A 24,130-nucleotide genomic window follows, 5' to 3' on the forward strand; every position below is an offset into this window, starting at 1 on the left:
GATATAGATTAGTTTATAGATTAGATTATAGATTAGATATAGATTAGTTTATAGATATTTTATACTTTTTTGTGCTCTTTGTTTAACTTCCTATAGAAAGCATTACATTTTTACTTTACTTTTATTGTTCTTAAAAAACAAATTATTTATTGTATTTTACAGTTGCATTTTACCATTAAATTTATAAATATTCTATTGCATTGTTATTAAACTGTTTTCTCTTCTTTAGGCTACTCTACTCTACAGGTTTTATCTTTGCAGGCTCAACAGGGAGCATACATCGGGAAAGTATGTGCATATTGGATTGTCCTGTTGAAAATGTTTTGACTAATGAGTAATTAGATTTCTCTATGCTTTTAGCTGAGTTCATTTAGACCAGTGTATCCCAATCCTGGTCCCTGAGTACCCCCTCCCAGAAAGTTTTAGATGTCTGCTTGTCTAACACACCTGATTTAACTCATCAGCTCGTTGGGGAGACATGTGAACCATTCTGGAAGGAGGCTGATGAGTTGAATCAGGTGTTTTAAATAAGGAGACATTTAAATGTTTCTGGGAAGGGGTACTTGAGGACCAGGATTGGGAAACACTGATTTAGATAATTAGAAGGAGACCCATGGCTTACGTTTAAGACTTAAGAGTAAAGTTTTACTTTTAGAAGTTACTTAGTTAAGCCAAATTGGTGATATATTTGAAAGGATTATTTTTCGTATCTCTTGATATTTTAAAGGATGCCACGGAAGGGAAAGCGATCTCAGGCTCAAAAGACGCGTTGGAGAAAGGTGGACCTCGAAAATGAACAGACCAGACTTTCCAGGACTAACAAGGTACTATAAATCTCTTTGTTTGGGATAATAACATGCTGCTTTGGCTGGACAAAAATGATACCATACCACTGTTTCCAATACATTTTTTTATTTTTGGCATGCCGCCACAGAATTAACACTGGCCGCCACGAATAGATTTTTCATGATTACCATTTACATTTTATTTTACTGTTTAAAACGGCTTCATTCACTGTTGCGAGCAATCAGCAGCATCTATTTTGTGCGGGCGTGCTTTCTCTCTCTCTGTGTGCGGCACCTCGACAGTGCCTCTATCACATGACACTGATTAAAAGAATTAACATACTGCTCCCAATAAGTGACAAAACAACGCAAACATTTTCCTATTTATATGTTGTGATTTGAATAGTCACACCATGTACAAATAACAAGGTCATAAGATACACAGCCATCTTTTAACTGTATACATACAGGAAACTATATTTTCAGAAGACGAAGCATTGCTACATTGGCTCGCAGCACCCGAGAAACCCAGTGGTGATGAGCAGAGTGTTTGCTCAGAGTCACTCCGCCCATGTAGCAGTGCTTCGCCTTCTGAGAATATAGTTCCCAGTATGTATACTATTAAAAGATGGCTGTGTCTCTTATGACCTTGTTGTTTGTACACGATGTGACTATACTAGGGCTGGACGATATGGCCAATTTTTTTATCGACGGTGTACTTCTAAATTTCGGTCAATACGGTATAAATCCGATAACGGTATGAATGCAAAAAAACAGCCTTGGGATAAACTGCAAAGAATGCCCAAAACGAATGTCTGTATACAAACTTTTAAACAAATGAATTTACCAAGTCTATGAAGCCGCCTCCTCATATAAAACTATATAATATTTACAAAAATAAAAATGATATAAATAAATTGATTTTCATTTTTTATTTGTATTTATACCACTGGTCTGTTGAATGCTGTATTCTGATTGGCTGAGAAATGTTCAGTGGGTATGCATTAATTTCTGATAACCCCACACCAAAATTGTCAAATGTCTTAAAAATAGGCACCAGAGCAATGTTTGTGGTAACCGTGGTATAAGAGGAACAATTGACTCCGGTCCTTAAATTATTTGAAAATAATGCACACCTGCATTAAATGAGAACTATATTGTATGGCGAAAGAGCACTTCGACCTCTGCACGCAGTAACATCATCACTCCCCCTCTCACTGAGTTTGAGTGAAGGGGGGGGGGGGGTTAACAGGAGTGGTGATGTTTGCAAAGTGCAGCAAACTAAGTGCCCTTCCGCCATACAATATAGTTCTCATTTTTATCCGCTTAAAAATCACCACGTTTTATTTTGTGCCACCATACTTAATCGTGTAACTACTCATTTAACAGCCTTTAAATAGGGAAAACATGGAAGTGTTTGGTGGCTTCTAAATTCATCCCTGTTTGGATCCTAAGAAATTAATGGGGCTAGGCTAAATGCTAATCTATTCATGACGTGTTGTGCAAAGATGAATGCTGCGTCCGAAAACTCTAAATTGCTGTCTCCTGAGGCAGCTTTCCAAGGCAGGAAGGCATCAAGGCATGTCCGAATTCAACGTTAGGTTTACTTCCTGTCTCCTGAGATACCCATGCGAGGGCGTACAATAAGCATGTGATTTGTCGAGCCTGGTCGAGTTCGAAAAATAAAATGGCGGCCAAGGAAGCGACTGGAGCACAAATTTAGTGTAAATAAAGGTAGATGTTCACTTTTTACACCTTTTAATTGCATTTCTAGCGAGAAATTAGTATTGTAGTTTTCAAATATGTGATTAGTTATCACAAAGGCGCTCTCTGTTCATATTTCAAACGCGTTGCCTTTGAAGTGTGTCTGAAAGTCTTTCTCTGAGCTGCCTTCATGCCTCCGAAGTCATTTCCTCATGAGGCAGCGAGGCAACGAGTCACTGCCTTGAGTTTTCGGATTCAGCCGAAGTCTTTTATGTCTAATTTTTAAACACGAGGCATGTTTTGATGCATCTAGCTTAAAATGCATATAACTTTACAAACATAAACAGGATTGCTACCTTGTGATCTGAATGGGACACACTAATTGAATTACCTCGATTATCTTGTTTTTGCAATTCAAATGTGCAGAAATTTAAATCGAAAAATGATAAATTGCACATCCCTAGGAATTAGCACCAGAGGCTTTAAATGAGACCCCACACTTATTGGCCTATGCTTTAATGTGAAAAAAAAACCTAATATACATCTGTGTTCTAAATTATTATGCATGTCACATATCAGTAAGATTTTAGTAAAAGAACATTCAGGTTTTAAAGAACTTGGTTTTGTTTTATTTCCCATATCTTTTTAGCTAACTTTTATCAATCTCAGACAGGTCTATTCTGTAGTTTTGTAGGGAGATCATAATTAAAGGGAAACCTACTTAAAAAGGTTGGTCTACATTATTAAGCAAGTTGTATGTCACATACAATATGGGTAGGAAAAATATCTTTCTATAGAAAAAAGTGTGCATTATCATAAAGTGATTTGTTTTCTATAATTTATATTTGTTGGAACTGAAATCATTGAACTATTATAAGATTTATGCGTGATTCACAGTTGAAAATAATTTGACTATATGAAGGCTTTTTTAAGGATTCCATTAATGATTATTTACAGGTTGAACAGGCATGCATCCCTACTGCTGTAGCTCAGGTATCTGACAGAATACATGTAGAAGACTGTAATAGTGCACCCAGAGTTTGGTCTGTGCAGGCTTCCCATTGCCAGGGTGATATAAGGTATGATGTTTTCTCAAGGAATCATCAGTGTACATGTGTAGCACTAATATTCTTGGCCAACCACAGTGAAGGGGTTCAGTTTGGAATGTCTGATCTTGATAGAGTTTTAGAAGAGGGGGATGCTTTGTATGTTGGTGTTAAAATGCAGCTTATGCATGAGCAAAGATTTCTTCAGGACAATTTGGCTGTGGAGGATGTACCACTGAACGTTTCAACATTTACCCAAACATACCGTGTGCAGAAGTCTGAACTTAAGATGGGATTCCTCAGAGCCAGAGGGAACCCTGGCACAGAAGCATGGTTTATTCCTCTTACTGAAAGACTGCAGTGTCTTTCAACTACTGTTAACCTTGCCTTGCTCATCGTTTCTGTGGAATGCATTGCTCTGTTCAGAGACAGATCTGGAAGATATGGATTCTTTGATTCACACTCAAGGACTGCTGAAGGTTTGCGACATCCTACTGGAGCTGGAACTGCTGTCATGTTAACTTTTACCCACCTAAGTGACATGATAGACAGAATTCTCAGGATCTTTCAGGATCACTCTGATAGGGCCAGCTATGAATTTTTGCCGGTGACATTTGAAATGGAGCAGCAATCTGACAAACAGTCAGCACCATTAGCTTCTATACAAGTCTCACAAATGAATTTGACCCCTTCAAAATCAGGAAACATTGTTGAACCCCAAACCCCAGAAATTATTGTTTTCAAAGCAGATGAAAACCATCAGGTGAGGAAAACAAATAAGCAGTGGAGAAGAAAAGTAAAGAGGAGAATAACTGCAAACCAAAAACAACAATTACAACGCAGGGACAAAATTGCATCTCAGAAAGTCAGAAAATTGAAGAAAAGGGAATATGAAAAAGATCGATATGTTACCTGTTTAAAATATCGACTAAAAAGAAAGGAGGCTATGAAGGAGCGATATAATCAAGATCCTCAATTCAGAAAGAAATTTCAAAAATATATGACAAGAAGGTATAACACATGTGCTGTTGCTCAGACAAAAAAGAAAGAGTACATAGTGAGGAGGTACAACATGGATACTGTCTTTCAGAGGAAGATGAAAGAGTATATGGTGAGGAGGTACAACACGGATACTGTCTTTCAGAGGAAGATGAAAGAGAAGATGAAAGAGTATATGGTGAGGAGGTACAACACGGATACTGTCTTTCAGAGGAAGATGAAAGAGAAGATGAAAGAGTATATGGTGAGGAGGTACAACAAGGATATTGGCATTCAGAGGAAGATGAAAGAGTACATGATGAGGAGGTACACCATGGATACTGCATTTAAGAGGAAGAAGAAAGAGTACATGGTCAAGAGATATGCAGATGACCCACAGTTTAGAGCGTGTCACATATTAAGATGTACCTTGAATAAAAGACAGAAATGTGTCAGTGATGCTGCATACCATGTTTATCATAAATTGCAATGTGCACTCCGAATCAGAAGGAAATATCAACCATACATCAGTTCCAGAAAGGAAACACCTCAGCCTGTGGTCAGCAAAGTAATGCAAAGTGCCATAGATGCATTCAGATGTAACATTCAGCAAGGCCCCACACATGTCTGCACAGTCTGTCACAGAGCTATGTTTCCAAATCAAGTCAGAGTCTGTAACAGAAGGAGTTACATTAAAAATCCACATATTGTAGCATCTTGCTTAACCGGGCAATATGTTCACATCTGTGACCGTAGCTGCAGAGATTCTTGTGTGGTTCCAGAACAAAGAAGAAAGGAATGGATTTGCCATACTTGCGATAGCCATCTGAAGAGAGGAAGCATGTCTTCAATTGCTGTGGCAAACAAACTTGAATTGGCACACATCCCTGCAGAATTAATGGAATTAAATGTACTTGAACGTCAACTCATTGCTAAAATCGTACCGTTTGCAAAAATTGTTGCACTGCCTAAAGGACAACAAAGAGCAGTGCATGGGGCGGTTGTGTGTGTGCCGTCTGAGGTGGAAAAGACTGTAAATTGTCTACCAAGACATAGTAGTGAGTCGCAACTCCTACAGGTGAAGCTTAAAAGACACGTCCAATTTAAAGGATACCAGCATTTTCACACTGTGAATATGCACAACGTCGTTGCAGCTTTATTAAAGCTAAAAGCGATTCACTCCGAATACAAGGATATCTCTATTAGTGAATATTCAATATTTGAAAGTCACCTTGATGAGGAAATTGACACAGAACAGCAACAAGACGTCAGTGTTTCTGAGGAGGATAAGCCACATGTGAGTGAAGAGGAACAGGATGAACTTAGACCTGGCCTCACGCTGGACACATGTATGCAGCCACCAGACATCGGCCAGGAGATTTTATCATATGGCGAGGGAATATTCAGCATTGCACCTGCTCAAGGAAAAAAACCTGTTGGATTTTTCAAAATCCCAAAGCTGGAATCCATGGCGTTTCCCGTTCAGTTCCCTACCGGAGAAAACACAATTGATGAGGCAAGAGAATTAGCATTATCTCCAAGTATGTATTTCAATGCTAGATTGCTCTCTGCAGACACACGTTTTGCTAGAGACCAGAGTTACCTTTTCTTTGCACAGTTTGCAACAGAAACACATATGGCCAGAAACAGCATGACTGTCCAGTTGCGGAAAGGCAAACCTATCACAAAAGATGGCAGAAGAATTTCCAACAGGTTGCTTCAAGATAACCGTGAAGTTGAAAGACTGGTACGCAACAAAGATGCCACACGATTCATGCAACCCCTGAGAGGCTCACCATCTTATTGGGAGAAAACGCTAAGAGACTTACAAGCCATGATCCGGCAGTTGGGAACCCCCACTTTTTTTTGCACATTCAGTGCGGCCGAAATGCGATGGCCTGAAGTAATAACGGCAATCAAGGCGCAGCAAGGTGAAGAGGTTGATTTTTCAGAGCTTGACTGGATGACAAAATGTGAAATCCTTCGAAGTAACCCTGTTACTGTCATGCGGATGTTTGAGAAACGAGTGGATGCGCTAATGACTCACCTGCTTTTGTCACCTGCCCAACCCATTGGAAAGGTCAAGGATTTCTTTTACAGAGTTGAGTTTCAAGCAAGAGGTAGCCCACATATCCATCTGCTTGCATGGGTAGAAGATGCACCTGAGTTTGAAAGCGATTCTGATGAAGTTGTTTGTGGCTTTATTGACCGCTACATAACATGCAGGCTCCCTGATTCCATGGCTGATCCTGAACTTCATCAGATTGTCACAGAGGTTCAACTTCACAGCAGGAAACACTCCAAGTCATGCAAGAAAGGAAATGTGTTGTGTAGGTTTGGGTTCCCTAAACTACCAATGTCTGACACCACAATAACTCGTCCGCGACCCCAACGACCTGAAGAAGAGGAAAACAAAGAGGATAACCACCAAGACAGAAGAAAGTCACGATCCGATGCTGTTCAAAAAGCAATGAGTGATGCTAGGATGAAACTCAAGCCATTGTGGGATTTGCTGAATGATCCCCAAGTCACCTTTGAAAACTTGTCTGAGTTACTGACAAAATGTAATTTGTCCATGGAGGATTACATGAAGTACACCAGGGAGTTGTCCACATCTAGTGTCATTTTGATCAAACGTGATCCAAAGGAGGTTTGGGTTAATGGATACAATCCGGATTTGTTGAGGGCATGGAATGCTAACATGGATATTCAGTACATACTTGACCCTTACAGCTGCATCATGTATATGCTGTCCTATATTTCCAAACCAGAGCATGAAATGAACGAGATGCTGAAGAACGTAATCAAAGCAGTGCGTGAAACAGATGTGAACGAAGAGGATGAAATGAAGCACATTATGCAAGCCTATTCGAAACACAGGCTGGTGAGCTCACAGGAGTCTGTTGCACGAACATGCAGCCTACCAATGAAGAAGTGTTCGCGAAGTGTTGTGTTCGTACCAACCGACGATGATGCTCTAAAGATGAGTCTGCCCCTTAGTGTCCTAGTGAACAAAAATCCAGATTCAGAGGATGTCTGGATGTCAGGAATAATAGATAAATACAGAGCAAGGCCTCAAACACCGGAGTTTGAAAAGATGTGTCTGGCAGACTTTGCTTCAAATTACCGCATTGTGTACGGTCGGCAAACTAAAGGAAAGAATGTGCAACGACTGCTCAACGATATGGGATTTATTCAGCAAAGAACTGTTGGTAAGGCTGCCGTTATTCGATACGCACGGTTTTCACAGGAAAAACAACCAGAAAAGTTTTATGGAAGATTAGTGAAGCTTTATGTGCCACATCGATTCAATGCACAGCTGAAACCTCCAACATTTCCAACTTATGAGCAGTTTTACAAGAGTGCATTTGTAGAACTTCCTTCCCACCCTGGTCTCCGAATGGCTGTATGCGCAATAGTGAAAGCACACCAGGAGAAATTCGAAAAACACAGTGAAGAAGTGGACAAAGCAATTGAACAGTTGCAGCAACAAGGCCCATCTGAAAATGCTTGGACAGCTTTTGCCCCTGAAGCTGAAGTGGATAATTTGGAGTGCATTGCAGAACGAGAAGATGTCAATCCTGATGAAGAGGATATGCAAGATGATGTGCCAGAATACCAGATTCTTCTTGAAGATGGAGATGGAGTCATTCCTCAGATAAAGGCACCACAGATGAGTGTTGAATTTGTCAGGAAGATGTTTCAAAGTCTAAATGAGATACAGGCTGCCATTTTCTACACTGTCCGTCAGTGGTGTCAGAAGCGCGTCTGGGGTCATAATCCGGAACAGTTTTTTTACTTCGTGTCAGGTGGTGCTGGTTGTGGAAAATCACATGTCATTAAGTGCATATATACAGAAGCAACCAAGATTCTAAGACAACTGCCTCGACTTCAGGAGGAAGGGGATCTCTCTATGCCTACAGTGATTTTGAGTGCATTTACAGGAACAGCAGCATTCAATATATCTGGTAAAACACTGCATTCCATTTTAAAACTGCCAAGGAACTTAAAGCCACCTTATCAAGGACTTGGGAATGCTCTAGATGAACTACGAGCAGAATTATGCAGTGTGGAAATTCTCATCATTGATGAAGTGTCCATGATTTCGAAGGATCTTTTTGCCTATGTAAACTGGAGACTTCAACAGATCAGAGGCAGTAAGAAAGCATTTGGAGGAATCTCTGTTCTTGCTGTAGGAGACTTTTTCCAACTACCACCTCTTGGTAAAGCCAAACCGCTCTGTGTGTATGAAGATGATGTTCTGGACTTCTGGAAGGACAGTTTTCAAATAATTACCCTTACAGAGATCATGCGTCAAAAGGAGGACCTTGCCTTTGCTGAGCTTTTAAATCGACTGCGAGTGAGGCAGAAGACTGATGCTCTTAGAGAAGAAGACAGAGTTCTGTTACTCCAAGCTGTAAAGAACCCAGAAGACTGCCCTCATGATGCTCTGCACATATTTGCAACCAACAAGGAAGTTCACACGCACAATACTAAAACAATACAGGCTATTCACACTGTCATCATAACCATTGATGCCGAAGACTACAGGAAAGACCCAAGAACAGGAGTGATGAAAAGACAAAAGAAACCTGTCACTGGAAAGAAGGATGACTTGCTGGATTCTATACAAGTTGCAGTGGGAGCTCGTATAATGGTGACAAGGAATCTGGATGTTGAAGATGGAATTGTAAATGGATGTTTTGGTCAGATTGTTAACATTGTCACTAAAACAAGAGATGGAATCGCCACTGTACACATGCTAGGACTTCAGCTCGACAATCCAAATGCAGGTCTGAAACACCGCAGAAGAGTGCAAGGTGAAGACGACAACTCTGTATATATTGAGAGATCTGAAGAAAGTCTGAGGAAAGGAACAGTTCGTCGTCAATTTCCCATCAAGCTCGCTTATGCCTGCACAGCTCACAAAGTTCAAGGTATGACAATGCAGTCTGCCGTAGTGTCACTGAAAAAGATTTTCGAACCTGGAATGGCCTACGTTGCACTCAGCCGAACGACGTCGCTTTCTGGATTACATATTACAGACTTCATTGAAAAGAAGATTTATGCTGATCCTGAAATCACAGCATCGTTGCAGAACATGAGAAAAGTGACATTCGAAGGAATCATGCCACTTTTGCAACACATAAGGGAAATCAACCAGGACCAAACACTTAAAATAGTTCACCACAACACGGAAGGACTGTCATCTCACATCGAGGATATTAGATGCCATCATGAGCTACTTTTATCGGATATTCTTTGCATAACGGAAAGTCACTTGTCTGGCTCATGTATTCCACAACATCTCCAGTTGGAAGGATACAAGATGTTTGCACGGAATAGACATGTCTCCTACTCAACCCATGCAGAAATGGCAAAGAAAGACGGTGGTGGAGTTGCAATATTTTGCAAAGAAGATATTCAAGCTCAGTCCAGACAGTACATCCAAAGTGTCACAGACCTGGAGTTTGTTGTCATCAAAATCGACACCCCAATGTGTGCAACAATTGCTGCAGTGTACAGGCCACCAAACTACAGTCTTGAAAAATTCTTGCCAAATTTAAGGGGCCTACTTGATTATCTGGACATCGTAGACAACCATCCTGTAATCATCAGTGGAGACTTTAATGAGGACCTCTTATCTGCTGGAAGAAAGGATATACTGGAGATGTTTCAATCCAAGGGATATACACAGCTAATCACATCAGCTACAACTGAGAAGCACACACTACTGGATCACATATACATCTCACATCCGGACTTGTGTCTTCAGTCAGGTGTGTTACAGAGCTATTACAGTTACCACAATCCTGTGTACTGTATATTGCGAAAATGACATTCTGTGGTTGGCCAATGTTGTCGTGTTTTATGCCATATGGAATCGTGGGCACCGACTACGCATTAACTTTCTTCAAGCTATGTGGTGCTGGACGTGCAATCGGAGGAGCTGGAGACGCAGCGCTGGTTGGGTTTCTGGTGCTATTATGGATGAAGAAGTTGCCAGCAAATGTCGGAAAGCATGCATCAACTTTCTTTAGGCTGTGTAGTGCTGGACGTGTAATCGGAGGAGCTGGAGACGCAGCGCTGGTTGGATTTCTGGTGCTATGATGGCTGCGGAAGGCAAGAAGCATGCTTCGGGTCTAGGACGGCCTTAGCCAACGGTTTGGCACATATGGTTATGTTTGGTGTCTTGCCATACCGACCCGGGGGCACTGAGCATGCATTAACGGTGCCAGTGGGGCTTCGACAGCCTTAGCCAACGGGTAGGCGGTTATGGTTGTGGTGTTTCGACAGACGGAACGGTGGGCAATGAGTAAGTATTAACGGTGGCAATAGGGCTCTGACAGCCTTAGGCAATGGGTTGACTCGTATGGTTGTGCACGTATGGTTGTGTGTGTCACTGAGCTAACAGGACAGTAGTGCAGCAACTGGAACCAGCAGGACAAAGTAAGGAGCAGTGTGGCAACTTCAGGGAGGACACTGGGCAATAACGGCAGCAGCGGCAGACAGGATGCAGTGAGGATTAGTGAGGCAGTGCCACAGAGGACACAGAACAGTGAGTGTAACAGCAGAAGTCAGTAAATTACAACACTATCCATGAAGGCAGCAATGTAAAAGGAGATGTACAAAGACTGTTGTAATATATTTATTTTTAAGATTTTAGGTTATAGAAGTTAACTGAATTTGTTTAATCTGTACAATTTGTAATAATCTGTGCTGAATGTCTTCTATGCAGTCCACTTTTATTCTGTTATTAATATGTGTGCTTTTGTCACTTTGTAGTTGGAGATTGGAGATTATCAGTCCTGTCAACGGCTAAATATAATTCTGCAATATGGCAATTAAGGGTAGGTATTTAAACATTTTGATTCAATCAATGTACAAGTGTGCTACAAACCTGAAAATTAACCATGCTTTTACCACAATTTAAAAAAAACACATTGTAACTGTAGTAAAACATGGTTGACACAAAATTATGTAATAATGGTTCATGACTGAATTTGTAGTAATTTTATTCTGTAAGGTTTAGTTGTGAATTATTAGTACATGTGTATAAAAGTGATCCTATTATTAATTTGTCCATTTCATAGCCATAGGACAGGACAAAATGTGTATGACACCAAGGACCGGCGCAAGGAGAAGACTAAAGTTATGGTGGTGTTGTTTTGCCATACCGACCCCAGGCTCAGTGACACACACAACCATACAAGCTGACCCCAGGGGCACTGAGCATGCATTAACGGTGCTAGTGAGGCTTCAACAGCCTTAGCCAATGGGTAGGCGGTTATGGTTGTGGTGTTTCGACAGACGGAACGGTGGGCAATGAGTAAGTATTAACGGTGGCAATAGGGCTCTGACAGCCTTAGGCAATGGGTTGACTCGTATGGTTGTGTGTTTCACTCAGCTAACAGGACAGTAGTGCAGCAACTGGAACCAGCAGGACAAAGTATGGAGCAGTGTGGCAAATTCAGGGAGGACACTGGACAATAACGGCAGCAGCGGCAGACAGGATGCATTGAGGATTAGTAAGGCAGCTCCAGAGAGGACAGTGAGTATAACAGCAGAAGTCAATGATATCAACACTATCATAAGGGCAGCAATGTAAAAGGAGATAGTACAAAAGACTTTTGTAGTATGTTTAGTTTTAAGATTTTAGGTTATAGAAGTTAACTGAATTTGTTTAATCTGTACAATTTGTAACAATATGTGCTGAATGTCTTCTATGCAGTCCACTTTTATTCTGTTATTAATATGTGCGCTTTTGTCACTTTGTAGTTGGACCTTGGAGATTATCAGTCCTGTCAACGGCTAAATATAATTCTGCAATATGGCAATTAAGGGTAGCTTTTTAAACATTTTGAATCAATCACTGTACAAGTGTGCTACAAACCTGAAAATTAACCATGCTTTTACTACAATTAAAAGTAAAACATGGTAAACACAAAATTATGTAATATTGGTTAATGACTGAACTTGTAGTAATTTTATTCTGTAAGATTTAGTTGTGAATTATTAGTAGATGTGTATGTAAGTGATCCTATTATTAATTTGTTCATTTCATAGCCATAGGACAGGACAAAATGTGTATGACCTGAAGGAAGGGAGCAAGGAGAAGCAAAGAAAGGACTATGCCAAAGCATAGTAAGCTATAATAAGCACAAGGTAAATTACGTACTTTAATAGGGTTAGTAAGATCTAATGTTTCAGTCTATTTTATCATGCATTGTCAGTGTTTCCCATTTAATTTTGTGAGACTATGGCACTGGATGACGCTAATCATCATTTGAAAATTTGTGTCTTCATAGTATCATATTTGTGTCCAGACTAATATTGGCACTTAAGATCTGAACTGCCAAATACTCCATTTTAATACAACTGAAACCCCAATAAAGATATTATTATTTACATACCTGATTTACGGTTGAACTGAGTTCATGTTCACATATTCACAGTCAAATACATTTTTACATTCAAAATAAATAAAGGAACACAGTATCAACAATTAATGGGAAACACTGAGTGTGTTGTTTCAGATGCTTGTATTTGTGAAATGTTACATTTTAGATTTTAACATGGTTTTAGAATTGAGAGAGCAAAAATGTGTCTTGCGTTAATCATCTAACCGTTTTTTCAAAAGTTATGTTCCATAAACCTTACAGAGTGAAAACAATTCAAATAAATAAACTAACATTGTCTCGTTTGTTTTACCATCTCTACCTCAGGATACCCAGCATGCACTGTATGTCGGATCGATGGCTTCATTGGACCTCCTCCAGTATAATTATTCATACAAATTTAATGGGGTGGTTTCCCGGACAGGGATTAACTTAAGCCAGGACTATGCCTTAGTTTAATTAGAAAGTATAACTAGTTTTGACAAACATGCCTTACTAAAAACATTATTTGTATGCATTTTGAGACAAAACAAAGGGCACTGATGTATTTTAAGATATGTCAGTGCACGTTGTTTTCAGTTTGGACAGCTCTTACATTTATTTTAGTCTAGGACTAGTGGAATCCCTGTCCGGGAAACCGCCCCAATGTGTTTATAAATATTTTCATCATATTATGTAATACATTTGCATTTCAATATATACTAACTTTTTATAATTAAGGTGAAATGTATGTGCTGTGCCAGAGGAGGATGGGTTCCCCCTGTTGAGTCTGGTTCCTCTTAAGGTTTTTTATCTCCTGACATTAGTTTGTTGGGAGTTTTTTCCTTGCCACAGTCGCCATTGGCTTGCTCACTGGGGGGTGTTGTGTCAACTCCTGTTTCCCTTTCGATTACTTTCTGACTAGGGATTACAAAACTGGGTTTGTGAGTTGCTACATTTTTTTTATAATTAAGTCATAAAAATGTCAAAGTAAATATGGCTGCACAAATTATTTGAAATCAAAATAATAAAATGTGATAATCAAATTAACAACAGAAACTATACTACACACATAATAAAGCTTAGGTAAACTTGATTATTCATAGTGTGCTAAGTTACATAAAACAACAACTTGGTATCTTTTGTGCTAGTTGTTTAAGAGTTTCTTGTTTGTCCTGAGGTATTAAACTGTCCACTGATCTTCAAAAAATCATTTATGTCTTATACAGTCTTTTCCAGCATCTTCTGGATTTTTGACCCTTGTACAACAGTGACTGTGTGATATTGAGATCCAAATTTACTGTGGACATTTCAGAGACTCGTACACAATTATTATAAAACATTGACATCATACAATAAGGTGTATGTAAACCTTTTTATAATTTGTATAAATTGTTGTCTTCTGAAAAACCTAAATATATATTTGTAGTTATTGTGTGTGTGCAGCTAATGATGTGGTGTTTTCTCTTTTTAGTTCATATACAAACTGCAAGCACGTGTCATCGTAAACATTGCACATGTTTATACAAATATTAGTCCGTGATAACATTTTTCCACCCAGCAATGTACAATATTTTTTTCTGAACTAAAATGTTTAATGAAGTTACAGTTTTGAGGTAGGGTTTCGTTTGGTGGACAGGATTTGGCACAACATGCACTTTATTAAATCTTTTTAATAAACAATTTTTTTTAAATTGCATCCAACATGTCTGTCCTTAATTATTACAGCACTTTTTCAATTATTGTTAAAGTAAATGTTCTTTACACTGGCATTACTTATTAACTAACTTGTAACCATGATTTTAAGCTTACTTATAATCTGGAAAAGTCTTATATTTACTTAAGACTGATGTGATTACACATGGTTACCATGGTTATGATTTAATTATCATTCTAATGAACAGTGATGTAATGTTTAAATAATTTCTAATGGGTTACGTGATTTATGAATACTCACTATTTGTCTCCCAGACTCATAATATGCAATGGTGAAATATCTTTGAAAATAATGGATTTTGTATATTTTTATGAGGTAAGGTACTAGTGATTTAATGAGGACGTGGATGTTATGTTCCTTTCTGTTAAAATAGAAAACAGAATAAAATGTAATTCATTAATTATTTGGTAATATAAATAATTTTGAATACATCATTAATAAATAACTTGAGTGTGGTGATGGGTAAAAGGAACATTTAACGTTTACCATATTTTATTAATAGCAATCAGGGTCACATAACATTTGTATTGGCGTAATTTTGTCTGTTAACACGTTGTTGATTCATAGTTATTTACAGGGTATGAATGTATGTCTAGAATCCATCCAGGTTTATTAAAATACAAGATGCAGACATCAAAAAACAGCAGGCGGTCTAACAAGGTAAACAAGCAAAAGGTTGATGTAACAAACAGTCAATGAAGTAAAAGTGAAACAACAATATGGGACAATAAAGAGCAAAAGAATGTTTCGTTAAGGCGAACTTGAAAAAAGTTAAAGAGTAACTAAACCCTTAACCAACTTTTTTTAGTTAATGATCTTACAGAATGATGCTTTATTAGTGCTGTTAATTGATTTTAGTAAGTTTTTTGACATTTGGATATAAAGTGTTTCAATACTACAATATATGGTGTAAAAACGTCTGAGTGCTGCCCTCTTCAGGTTGAACGGTGGCTACTGCAGTTGAATTTTCCTATTGGATGTTGGGTCCAAAAAGTAACTTGTGACGTAAGCAGGTTCCAGCTCACCACGCCCTTGTTACGATCTCACCACATGCTTGGTAGGAGCTTAGTTCGTCCCCCCTATCTCCGTTGGGATCTGCCCACTTTTCTTGCATTTTTCAAATATTGCCAGTGGGTGGAGTCAGGCTCTGACCAGGGGTTTAGTTACGCTTTAAACGGCAGCAACAATAGGAAGTGATCGAGTAAAACTTCTAACTGTAAATGTGCATACCGCCACCTACTGTGCTGGAGTGTGACAACTAACTGCATGACGTTGATTTTGCTTCGAGTCGATATTCCGTAGAGGGCTCCCTCTGGAGGTTGGATGAATTGATGCCCTCATATTTATAAAACACCAATTAGAATGTAATAATTTAAGTTGACTTATTTAGTTTAACTACTGATTTGATTAATAATGAGAAATTGATTGTTATTTACCCAAAGTATTCATATACTACAACCTGATCCATAAGTTAACACTGACTACAGCACTAATGTATCACAAACTATTTGTTTTTAGAAGGTTTGAAAGACATTGTTTTCCATCATACATTATCAATCTGTTAAAGCAACTAAGTGGGAGAGAAAATAATGTAATGACGAAAAGCTAATGGTTTAAAAAAAACTAGAAATTTGATAAAATACTTAGTAGTTACAAAAATAACTTGTATTAAATAATAGATGTGAATGGAAACAAAGTTGTTTTATTACATTACAATGGAAGGAAATGCAGAGCAAAGACTTAAATGTCCGATCATGTTACGTAAAATGTCAGATTGGAGCCAGGGCATGCGCAGAAGAAATCGGCTGAATCCCAAACCGCCTACCTCCATACTATATAGTATGTAAAAAGCGCTACTTTGCGTACTATATAGTATGGAAGTAGGCGGTTTGGGATTCAGCCATTGTCTGTGTCAAGCTTCCGCCCAAACGCTTGCGCGCCCAATTCAAACACTCCCCTTGAACGTCTAATTTCTTGACTGCCTTGCTAAAATAAGGTACGTTGAATATAAATAACAACTTAAATTTAAAGACACATAATAATAAGCTATATATTAAAAACAGCATGTCTTTTTTTGAACAACTAAGTTAGTCTTATGTGTTGGAGAGCAGCACATCTTTAGTGTCTGTTTTAATTATAGTAACCGTCATACAGTTGATGGCGAGCACTTGCATTTAATTTTCTTTTAATATAAAATAAATACATTTTAATGGATTGTTGGTTTAATTTTATCTTCATTTTAGGATCAACATTACAAATGGCCTCAACTTCTACAGCCTGCTCACAGTCCAAAAGTACGTATAAAATAAATAACATAAAATATATATATGAAAATAAATGTTATATTGTGATTTCAGCATAAAGCTTCTAATTTTAGAATGATATAAGCAAACCTGAAGTTCATTAGTTATTTGTTGTCCTAGCTATATTCAATCCACCCGAAATCAACAAAAGCTGCACAGCTCTATTATTATGAAGGTTTAATTTCTTATAGTTTAATCTGTGATTTAAAGGCACGCCGCAGAACTTTTTTACCACTAGGGGGCCCTAGACATGTATTTTTCACGTCTCGCGCCTCTAGAGGCCGCAAGGGAAAAGAAGACAACTCTTCAGTTCACATAGTCCGCGTTGTCCTTTCAGCATGTCATGCAGGGGCGTAGCAGCCATTTTAAAAGTGGGGGGGACAGTATGGTAATGTGACCTAAAGCTGATGTTCATAATAATACATTCTAAATAGAATACCAATTGGCATTTTACAGCACCCTAGTGGCAATTTTGGGAACATGCCATGATAGCTTACATGAACCTATTTTTGTGAAATCATACTCACAATTTAAAAATACTGCAGGACTTTGAAACCAATGTGAGACCATCAATAGCCTACTTTATTTTTATGAAATAAAGATATTTTATGATAGTTACAATATTTCAGTTACACTACATTTGTATTTTGATAAATATACAAATTACATCTACACTAATTTAATACAACATACATTTTATGAAAATATAGCAATAAAACCTAAATCAATGTATTTACAAGTTTTTAATATTTTCAAGATGGAAGTAAGTTCTTTAATCAAAACATGGCCGTGGGAAGTGGGGGTGCTGCGGGTGGGAGATTTTTTTTAAGTAAAAATATTCTGCACAATTTATATATTACTTATGAATATTTTAGGAGATTATTTTTGACACACGTAGGTTATTACGTGTATTTTGGGTTTTAATTTCATTACTGTCTGTGCCAACCCATCTCCGTGGCCTCATCCGAGTGCACTTTCTCTGCCTTGTCTTTTGAAGACATGGGTACGCAGCGCCATGACCCAGAATAGACTAACACACCTTTGGCTAATGCATGCCCACACAGAAATTCGGAACTCCCTGGGCATTCGTCCCCTAGCTCATGAGAGACTTTGGACTCTATTATACAACCGGCGCAATGCGCGACGCGAGTGTCTTTTGCTAGAGTAACGTGTTGATATTATGCGCATACAGTATTAACGGGATGACAACGCGGGTTGGATGCGAAGCAGCACAAAAACGCTTTTTAATATGAAAAAAGGATTAAAATGTAAAAGATTATTATTGAGTCTCTTTGACATAATTGATGACCGATTATGAGACGTTAGAAGGCGTAAAGAGCTGCTTTAGCTAAGTAAATAAATGCTTTACTTTAAACGAATGCATCTATTTTAAAAAAAAAATTAAATGCTACCTTACAAATTTATTGTAGCCTATATAATGACTCTGTACCTGTGGATATGGTAAGATGAGAACGTTTTTAAATTCTTTATCTCTTGTTTGTAACAAATAAATAATTTTTAGAGTACAAACCTTATATAAAGCCTAATATATTCTAAAAATGTAATTATACACCATGTATTTTTTTTATAAAAGTATACAATATCAGAACTAAACCCATTATTATTTTTGTTCGAATTATAAGTTTAAAAAAAAAACAGTAATAGTACTATTTAGTAAAAAAAGATCTATATAAAAATATACTAGGTATGTTACTGTGAGAATATTTTACCACTGTTAATCGACGTGTGATTTAAAACCGAAAGTAAAATATGTTCGTCCGCATGGACATTAAAAATATAATATTATATGTTGTATGTAAATATGTTCTATGTATGTATATCTGAAGTTATAACGAAAGTAATTTCCCCTGGGATTATTAAAAGTATTTCTGCTTCTGATTAATAGCGCATAAATTTATCTGATAACTGATGATGTCTGTGTGTTTCAGACCCTGGCTGTGTGCACTGAAGTGTATAACAATAAAGTAGTAAAAATGTTTTTATTTTTAAAATGTATTTAGGCCTATAGGCTCATAGGTTTTTGTTAAAAAAAAAATTATTTCACAGCACCCCCTGTCCAAAATGACTTCCAGTGGCCCTGAATCAAAACATCAAAACAACTTTTTACAATTAAACTAGATTATCTTTAATCCTGTTGCTCCATTACTTTAAACTTTGTTTTAAATCTCAGTGAGTTCAAATACATTTTCTACAATTAAATATGTGGCTAAATCATCAGAAACAGACACCGCGAGCGTGGTGGCACTATTCAAAGATGCGTTTATTATAACGTCTCAACAGAGTGAGTTTGACGGTTTAAAATATTACTTAACAGTACCAGTGACAGCTCCCGATGCTCGTATGCGCTTCTCCTCTGTCACGCGCGTCAGAAACTGAGAGCAGTCAATGAACGGACACACGGCGGTGCTTCATGACAAATGCGTCGCGTCGGCACATCTTGTTCATTCATTATATCACAATAACTGAGCTTCGCAATATTTCCTGCCACATTGCTTCGTTAATCAATACAATTGATTGTTTTAAAAGATCGTCAAATGTTTTTATTTGAATAAGATCTTTAGAATCGATTACCGATGTATAGTGATTTATAATAGGCTACAAAAAAATATGTTACATTTGCCTGCATAAACTGTTTATTTTCTTTATGAATGACAACGTCAACATTTGTTGCTGTTTAATTACACCGGCAGATTCATCAGCGCAGATGATGGGTTTAACATAAATAAGTTTTAATCTTATAAGATTTGTAAGTTGTGTTTAAATGTAAGTGGTGCAACACAACTCAAATTAAAATTAAACTGAGATAAACAAACCATATTTTAGCTCTAAACTCTGCTTATTTTAATCTGTGCAACCCACGCTGAATCCTGCGCAGCGTGAGGAGGTCCATAGTGTATTTTAACTACAGTAGGTTAAATCATAAAATGAAAACTTTATCGCGTAATTTGTGTCATCACGCCATACTGCAACATTATCTAACGTGTGTTTGAAAAAATGATGTAGGCTAATCGTCCTTTGCTTTTTTCTGGAGTGCATTTTATCCCAGACGGCGTAATAGCAAAAGTGAATGAACAAACGAAACTTCACAAGAGCAATTTTTTTGAGATTTGAAGCTCATGCAGACACGCTCTGTGATTGGCTGAATGTTAGTTCACTCAAATCTAAGTAACAAATCAGAGAACACTGTACATGACGCACTGCGCTGTTGCTCGCCAGAGCTCGCCTCCGTCTCTCATTAAAAATGTAGGACTTCTGGCCACTTTGATGCTTGGTGGCCTTGTGAACGCACAGTAAAAGTGGGGGGGTCGTGACCCCCCCGTCCCCCCCGGTTGCTACGCCCCTGATGTCATGTGAATATAATTTCATGGGATTTCTTTTTTTAAACACCAAAAGATCGCGCAGCTCACGTTTACATCCAATTGTAACGGTGGTCGCTTAGTTAAATTTTATATTAAAAAATTGCCTTAAAGAGGAATCGAACCCGGATCGCCCGTATCGTAGGTCCGTAACAATCCAAGTAGCCTACAGTGAAATTCACGGTCAAAAATGTTAAAAATAGTGTTCGGGCGCCAGACGGGACTTCTTTATGCAAGCAATATAACATTAAGTTACTAGTCAAAAAGCATGACGGCCAAGTCAGCGAACGCTGGCCCAATATTGATCCACGTCCTTCCTTTTATTCTGTCACTCCCGTATTCTCTTTCTGGTTTCCTCTGACAAAACCTTGGTTTTTTTCCTAGTTGCTGCTTCGGCCATGAAAAAAAAGGAAAATAAATAGTTGCGCTCTCACGTCCGAATTTGAGGAAGTGTAGGAAGTGACATTACCGTAAAGCAGTCAAATTAGTTATGGTGTGGCTATGGTAGACATGCCATTCAACCTATTTTAAGTCGATGAACCACAAGGGTGTATCACAAAGGTCTTGAAAAATATATTATGAAGGTTAAAAAACTACAAAGTGTCAATTTAAAAATAAGCACATCTACATACCAATATAGATTAAACACAGGTCTGTAAAGTGTTTTATGCTAAATATGCCGGTGTTGTGTCGAACTCAGTTCCCCCTATGTTTCCCCTTTAGTGTAGTGCTTTTATAGCGTTTTCATCACGTTACATTTAGAAAGATTAAAGATTTGAATTGGTTATACTAAAAAGGCATAATATCATGTATTTTATAATACAATTTATTAAATATTTCATACATTTGACAGTTTTCTATTAGGGTATTTCTTTTAAAATATAGCCTGTCTTTTTCTTTTTTTTTCCTTTACTGGTTGTTTTAAAAATGTAATGTTTGCATACATAATTAAATAAATATTATACATATAATATGATTCATACTGTGAAAATAATTGACTTACCATTAAGAACAATACAGATACATTACAGAAATGCACACATAGGCTATACATCTCAGTAGCCATTAAAACTTTAAATATATAAATAATAAAACCTATAACGTGATAAAAACACCATAAAAACACTACACTGAAGGGAAAAATAGGGGGAACATAGGGGGAACAGACTTCGACACAACACCGGCTTACCTTAACAAGACTTTTGAACCTTGGAAGTGTTTGATGTACATCAGAGCTGTTCCAAAATCAATTCAAAATAAAGTTGACAACGAAAACGGTGTGCTTAAAAATGAGTGGATGGAAAATTATGCATTTATTCCCCATGAAAAAGCACAAACGCTGTGTGTCTCTCTCCTCAATTTGCAGCAGAAAAACTATATTGACTATTCCAAAACTGATTAAAAAACACACTTTCATATCCTTTGCTGGAAATTAAATGACTTTGAGTATTCCTGACATACAGCATATTGTAAATACTGTAAAGCATATACAGCTTTGTAAAATATATATAAAAAACATTTAAATATAAACAACTCACAATAACAAAGTTTCTTAGAAAGGTGATACTCTTTTATTTATTATTACTTTACAATTCAACAGGACCCAGAATATACATAATTGGTGACAGCTACATTCACCGTGGGGAAAAACGCGCGAGGGAGACTGTTGGGACCAACCTTGGGCTGGATGCCCATGTCCGGTGGTTTGGCTGGGGAGGGATGGTTTGGAGAAACACCCTCCCCTTCTTCTATCAGTGCCTTGGAGGAAGAGCTGTGCCAGATGTCCTCTTGATTCATTGTGGGGGAAATGACCTGGGGAACATCAGGAGTGTGGAGCTTGTTGCAAGAATCAAGCAGGACTTGCAAGACCTCCACAGGAAGTTCCCAAAGATGAAGATCATCTTTTCTTCAATTACACAGCGATGCCAGTGGAGGTCTGCACCCGCCCCAAAAATGGACAAAGCCCGGCGCTTTATAAACAGTGTGATGGCTTCCTTTGTTTTGTCTATTGGTGGAGGCATTGTGCATCATCGTCAGATACAGCATAAAGATCCTGGACATTTTTTGCGTGATCAAGTTCATTTAGCCCCTTTGGGAAATGATATATTTTTAAAAAACATTGCAGAGTGTTTGAAAGAGCAAATCCAGTAGTGTTTGAACTGCTGGATTTGAACTTTCTACACACATTTTTGGCATGAAAAATGTCCAGGATTTTTATACTTCATATGACGTTTGATGAACAATGTTTCGTTTTAACAAAGGAAGTCATCACACTGAGTTCTGTCACAGCTCTTCCTCTGATTCTATCCTTTTCTCCAAATGCTTTGTTTTACCTCAGCCATTTTCCCCATGGTGAATGTAGCCAATATTTTGTAAATAAATGTACATTTTAACTTGTATGCAAGTGTCTTGTTATTAATTATAAACAGAACACCATATATAGTATGTTAAATAATTTCAGAGTAAGTTACTGGCTTAGCATAAATTCCCCGACCATAACTCAGGTACTTAAAACTTAAAAATGATATCGTACATATCTCTGGAACAAAAACAGAAGATTGCTCCTCTCCAATCAACAGCTTTTTAAATGATTAACTGTATATGCCAGTATATGCCAGTAATTGTAAATAGCAATGTGTGAGTAATATGAATATAAAAAGCATTACATTACATCAGTACTGATTTGTTTAACATGTGTCTTTGTAACATTACTTTCATAATACTATTGCAGATTTGGCTGACAAAACCTTGTTTGGCATTTTAGAATTTTACTCTTCATCAGTGGTTCATTTACAGATAATACTGTAAAATGTAGGCAAAGAATTGCACAAAGAGTGGAGTACTACACATGTGGTGAGTCCTCTATGTGGTCACTGTGTGGCACTGGGTCTGAATCTAACGTAGGTTCTGTAAATATACACATAAAGAAAAGGAATAATGAAAAACATTTATAGCAAAGCAAAATGCAAAGCTCATGCCTCAAAACTGAAAAGGATAGTTCACTCAAAAAGGAAAGTTCGGTCATTAATTACTCACCCTCATATCAGTACATAGCACATGCATGTTCTTCTGCTGACATAGAACCCCACTCTTTACATGTGGCACGAAGGCAGTCTTCGTGCAGAAATCAGGAGACGCCATTGACGGAGAAAAACTGTTGAATAAAGTTAAGTTTTTGTTTTCTTTGCGTACAAAGTGTTGTCGTGGCTACACAATATTCTAATTGAACCACTAATTCATAGGAATTAAACACTCGCTTCACGTCAGTGCCAGCCCACACTCACCAGCGGGAACACTGGCACGAGACCTTTAGTCTATGTGCCTGGTATCATTAAATTACCTGAACATGCTTGCGCCAGTTTGATGTCGAGTTTTTTAAGATCCAAAGTGGTCGCTTGAATATGGCCAGGGGGTTGTTTCATAAGAATTTAATTGAGTTTCTGCATCAGCTGCCGCCTGCCTCGTCCGTATCCATGAGAGTTTAGCGCGTTCCACACCCATCAATCAATCTGTAGGGTGTACGTGGCGCGCCTTTATCAACTTCCTTTTTTTACTCAGTAACAAATGTGATTTAAAATGTAGCGAAGTACATTTTTGTCTGGAACGTATTATCTGAAGATACTTGCGTGTTACAGCGTGTCCGACAGAGACATGAGCTCCCATCTCTCACGTGTTCTGTCATCATCGTGATAAAAAAAATTAATGTCCGTCAGTCTCCTATTTGTGACTGGAAAAAAAATTTCACACACTCTCTACAAGATACTTAGCTAATGATTACTAACCGTCGTAAACAAAGAGTAAAGAATAAAAAAACAACTTAATCCGATCTGGATTAATGTGCA

At 37.9% G+C, this 24,130-nt stretch overlaps 2 protein-coding genes across 2 annotated transcripts in view; one reads left to right on the forward strand and one right to left on the reverse strand.

Annotated features, from left to right (window-relative positions):
• The window catches only part of chrac1 (chromatin accessibility complex subunit 1), a 443,634-nt gene that overhangs the window by 359,269 nt on the left and 60,235 nt on the right, over window positions 1-24,130 (reverse strand). The window lies entirely within an intron of this gene.
• Window positions 63-14,590, forward strand: LOC141351614 (uncharacterized). The gene is made up of 9 exons (XM_073858719.1): window positions 63-288; window positions 728-824; window positions 3,447-11,072; window positions 11,300-11,364; window positions 11,608-11,843; window positions 11,922-12,065; window positions 12,293-12,357; window positions 12,581-12,679; window positions 13,240-14,590. Exons 2-3 carry the CDS (start codon window positions 729-731, stop codon window positions 10,350-10,352), a joined length of 7,002 nt encoding a protein of 2,333 aa, XP_073714820.1. The 5' UTR covers window positions 63-288; window position 728; the 3' UTR covers window positions 10,353-11,072; window positions 11,300-11,364; window positions 11,608-11,843; window positions 11,922-12,065; window positions 12,293-12,357; window positions 12,581-12,679; window positions 13,240-14,590.

This window comes from Misgurnus anguillicaudatus, chromosome 20, assembly GCF_027580225.2.
Source record: "Misgurnus anguillicaudatus chromosome 20, ASM2758022v2, whole genome shotgun sequence".
NCBI classification, from domain to species: domain Eukaryota; kingdom Metazoa; phylum Chordata; class Actinopteri; order Cypriniformes; family Cobitidae; genus Misgurnus; species Misgurnus anguillicaudatus.